This window comes from Theobroma cacao, chromosome 8, assembly GCF_000208745.1.
Source record: "Theobroma cacao cultivar B97-61/B2 chromosome 8, Criollo_cocoa_genome_V2, whole genome shotgun sequence".
Classification (NCBI taxonomy): domain Eukaryota; kingdom Viridiplantae; phylum Streptophyta; class Magnoliopsida; order Malvales; family Malvaceae; genus Theobroma; species Theobroma cacao.
Window position 1 is genome coordinate 398701 of NC_030857.1, and position 4965 is coordinate 403665.

At 36.4% G+C, this 4965-nt stretch overlaps 1 protein-coding gene across 1 annotated transcript; it reads left to right on the plus strand.

Annotated features, from left to right (window-relative positions):
* LOC18591209 (calcium-binding allergen Ole e 8) lies at window positions 1881-3758 on the plus strand. Its single transcript, XM_007017194.2, has 2 exons — window positions 1881-2139; window positions 3418-3758. Exons 1-2 carry the CDS (start codon window positions 1881-1883, stop codon window positions 3756-3758), a joined length of 600 nt encoding a protein of 199 aa, XP_007017256.2.

Below are 4965 nucleotides of genomic sequence, written 5' to 3' on the forward strand. Positions count from 1 at the left end.
CGGTTGTTTTCCGCTGCCTAATAAGTTAACAGCTTCGTATTCGGCAGTTATTACTGGGCTTAGCCCAGTTTAAGCCCAATTTTAGACCAAATTTGTTGGGCTGAGGTGAGTAGCCATAGATGCTTTCATTGGGTTTGAAAAGTTATTCAAAACGGAAAGCCCATTAAAGTCCAACGAATAGATTTTTCAATGTCAGTTTCTCTTATTCATATGAATTTGATAATAAATAGATTGAGTCTTTAGATCAACACTGACGTGGGACTACGGAATAAATTCACTTGCATTATTATTAATAGTGAAAGCGACTAGTGTTATATATATATATCTGTTGTTGCATGTCTTCTTACTTATAGGAAGGAATATTTTATCAGATTAATCTTGTAGAAGACCGATCTTTGACACGACACCAGCTGGAATATATAATTATTCAAAGGGATTTGTATGTGAGTTGGACTGTGTTCTCTTTATTCTTCAACCACCAACGAATTAACGAGAGGGAGTTTGGTTAAGATCCCTTCACGAGGGCCTGTCTTCTTCATGCCCACTTTCCCGACTCCTTTTCCTGTCCCCTACTCCAAAAGACCATCTTCTTCATCACTACTTTTATTCTGATGCACACTAGTTCAAGAAAACGGGCCAGCTAATTGTTAATCTGGAAAGAGCTCGAGCTACGTAGTCTAGCTTTGTGTCAGGGTTTATAATATCTTGTAAGATATTGCCATAGAGAAAGATTAAACAAAGGAAGCAAATTGGCAAAAAAAACATATACTTTGGCCTATGATCACAGGGCTAATCCCCAAAGGCCAGCTAGTCATTCAATAATCGGTTGGGAATCGAAATTGCTTGGAATTTTCATGATTAATTATGTGGGCATTTTATCTTGCTAGCTCATTTTTAACTAATGAATAAAAGAAACCAAAACCTAATATTTATCATGGATATTCTCTTACATATGAGGACTGCTGCTCGGGTTTAATCTCTTATTCACGCCGGCCATCCGGTCTTCACCATCCATTATTCTATGCATAGTATTTGGGGGGAAGACATGCACCTTCTGCTATCTTTAAAGAGCACAAGCGAAGCTATACCCTTTTGTCTTTAGAGCCCCACCGATCACTGTTTATTCTTTACATATATGCATATATTCAAATCTTGCATAAATATTCTTTTCCTTACCTTTTGGAGGCTAGCTAGCCGAAAGACTATCATGATGTTCAGAACAAGTGAAGACATGATAAAGCTAAGCCTAATTGAAATGATATGATTTGTTCTTGTTAAATTATTTGTAGTACTCAATGCTGAAATTCATGTTCTTTTAGTAGAAAAAAGGGCGGGAGGAATATTACGATTTGAATCTGAAATTTTCTTCTAATTAAACTTTATTTTTTTAATCAGTTTAGCTAACCCAAAGTGACAAATTTTTGAAAAGAATTTCTACTAGCTACTATTACGTTGTAACTCCTAAAAAGAATAATTATGAATAATAATATAATAATTTATATTTTAATTGATTATTTAGCTTCCTAAGTAGATTAAGGAGAATCTGAGGTTACCAACACAAACAAGAAAAGAAACCTTTGCATTGAATTAATCGGCTAACACCTGCTTTATTAGCATGAATTGTACCTTCCATAGTTAGTTAAAGTTTTTGCCCTTGACCAAGACTTGGAGTTCCAACGTCTAAACCTTTAGTAAAGCTGACTCCTCCTATTATGTATACTTCAAAAAGAGGGGGAGTAAAAGATAATGATTAATCATCATTCATTATCTCATAATCTCTGATTAATTTTCACTATAGAATTAAGCTACTCTGCCACTAGTTTTATACTACTGCGTTATCACTTACACCGGTTGCATAGATAGAGCTAAGGTTAGAAACAATGCCTGCATGGAGTCCAAGAAGTAGCCCAAGCTTACCCCTCTCAGAGGAGCAGCTGAGGGGTCTGCTGAAGAGATACGACAGCAACGGAGATGGCCGGCTAAGCAAGAATGAACTGAAGACAGCCTTCCTTTGCTTAGGCCTTGGCTTCAGTAGTTGGAGGGCTGGAAGAGCCCTCCGCCATGCAGACGCCAATGGAGATGGATTCATCAGCGATGAAGAGATAAATGAACTCGTCAGATACGCCACCACCAGATGGGGTTTTTATATTAGCTAGCTACATATTTTATTTTATGGAATTAATAGTTAAACCCGACCGAAGACTATTACTATATGTAGCAGTACTTGCTATTGTGTATATATGCATGGCTAGCTGTTTACTGTTATTAGAGAGTTATGTAGTACATATTCACCCAAAATAGAACAATATCTTGTGCATATATCTCTAAGCTAGCATCCCTTCGTATAAATGTATGAAGTTCTGCACAAAGGGCATGAAGATCCATGTGAGACACAGTGTGGATTAGCACTCCACACCTCTTCAATGCAGCAGTTGCTTTTTTCTTTCTTTCGAGGTTTAGACTACTGATTACTCTCTCTCTCTGTTCTAAATATGAGAAAGGCAATTTTATATATATCTTTCACAGCAAGTGGCACTCAAGGTTTCCAAATTAGATTACTTGACCCAGTCCGATTCTGTGATAAAAGCGTGGTTCAATACGCACTTTAGACTCTTAATGCTCAAGAAAATTACTAATAAATTGAGTATGGAATCATTTGTTTCACGTATATTCCTTTAATTTGTTAAATAAGAGAAAGTATGAGCAATAGATTATTATATAGGAAAAAGATTTACTATTACTATAGCACATGATTAGCAATAATTTATCCAGATAAGTATTTAGGGAAACTTTATCAAAAGTTTCAGTCAAAGTTAAAATGAACATTAATTAAATTCTCTTAGAAGGTAAATAAAGAATATATTAATTTAATCATCGTTAATATTTAATGTACTAACGATATATAATACTTATACAGTATCACTTAATTAGTATTAAGTGAGTGATATTGAATTATATTTGACGCCCAAATCTTTGCTCTGGGACGTGTAAGATTTGGCCCATTAGATAGGAATGAACACACCTCTTTTAGTTAGTTACAAACTCATTTGGCTTTCCATGGATGGAATTTCATTTTATTTACTAATCCTTTCATCAACAAAAAAGAAGATATTTGCCTTGCGGCTAAGTTCTTCCAACTCCTATAATGATAATCAAGTTGTTAATTAACCTTTTCTACGTAAAGAAAAGATACTTTGTCCTTTATTCCATACTTCAGTTCCGAAAACTATTTTGAAGGGGCAACTGGGCAGTGTTACTTTTAAGGACTATATATCCATATCCTGCCTGTACATCCACAACACAGAGAGCAAAAACAATCTTTTCCTTAGCCTTTCTTTTGTGTTTCAGATAGTTCACTTGATCTTTGTATCTTACTTTCCTTTCCTTTCCTTTCCTTTATCATGGTCCACTTTCTAGGTTCAATGACTTCAAAGGACGCTTCTGTTCCTAAAAGCATAGACAAATCATGCCCAAGGGCTCCTTGGCAGCCTGTGAGCACAGATATAAAGCGTGTAGGAGTGGTTGTAACTGAGGATCAGGTGAGGGGTATCTTTAATCGCTTTGATGCTAACAAAGATGGCCGTCTTAGCAAGCAAGAGCTGAAGGACGCCTTTGCCAGTCTGGGTTCGCGTATGCCTGGCTTTCGAGCATGGCTAGCGCTACAGCATGCGGACGCCAACGGAGATGGGTACATCAGCGAGGACGAGTTTGAGAAGCTTGTTAAATATACTTTGAAACGTGGTTACATTTTCAAATAGACCATCCGTAGTTACAAGAGGTAAAATGGTTTCGCTAGCTACTTGTAGACTAGAGTAGAAGGGGCTTGCTAACTTTGCTTTTGGCCAGAAAAGAGGGGAAGATATAAAATAGGTTTTCTCCCCCTAGGCTAAGATGATGTATTTTAATTTGTGTATATTCATCTTAGCCTGTCTTCTCTTTCTGTTTTCTAGATGTTTTCTGGTGTGGTGAGTAGGTTTGTGTATTTGTAGGTCTACCACTGTAATGGATCAGTAGTTGGATATATGTACAGTTTAGCATGAGAAATATATATGTTAGTACGTAATATGTATCCTCTGTTTTTCTTTTTCCTTTTTAGCTCAATCAAGTAAGATTTTATCAAGTACAAGAGCTGGCCGGTCATAAGACATGAAACCAGATACCCAAAAGCAAGAAGAACACAGCCAAATTAAGTCCACAAAAGGGGTTTGCAGTCAACCCAGACCAAAGACTCCTGAAGAAGACAAATAATGATGAACAGTACATTTCCAGCTGAAGAAACTGTTGGGAAATTACGGAATTGTCTCTAAAGAATTGCCCAAGATCTAACCAATCAATAGAATAAAGAAAGAAAGAAATCAAGCACACCCACAAGAACACAAGAATTTACGTGGTTCGGTCTTTTAATGACCTGCATCCACGGGTACAGTAACAGAGAAAGATTTACTAAGAAAAAATCAGGAGATTACAAGAACAGTCTCAAACTCATAACCCTTATCCAACGTACACCTAAATCACTCTCTCTAAATCTAGGTGATGACTATTCTTTAACGCCATAGGGTCCTTTTATAGTGCAAAATACAATAACCTTATCCTAATTTAATTAGAAATCTTATCCTAATAGAATTAGAAATTGTTATTCTAATCTAACTAGATTTAAAGACTATTTATAAGGTATACTAATTTAATTAGAATTAAACAATCCTAATTAAATCACAATTCAAGACTATCCTAACAAATCTCCACCTTAGGCTTGAATTCACCAAGCTCCACCTTACGAACCAATCTCTGTCGACACCGCCACTGCCCCAATGGGCCTCAAGCACTACGAACACCGATCAAGTCCAAGCAATGCTTGAACTTTATCCCAGAAACTGACTTAGTTAGCATATCTGCCGGATTTTCATCTGTAGCTATTTTCTTTACTACAATCTCACCTTTAGAAATAATCTCTCGAACGAAGTTACA

What these genes read in the sequence shown, in the direction of transcription:
- LOC18591209 (XM_007017194.2), top strand. Translation starts at nt 1,881, where the DNA reads ATGCCTGCATGGAGTCCAAGAAGTAGCCCAAGCTTACCCCTCTCAGAG. An exon ending in ATACGCCACCACCAGATGGG is followed by an intron (nt 2,140 to 3,417) that starts GTTTTTATATTA and finishes TCCACTTTCTAG; the next exon opens with GTTCAATGACTTCAAAGGAC.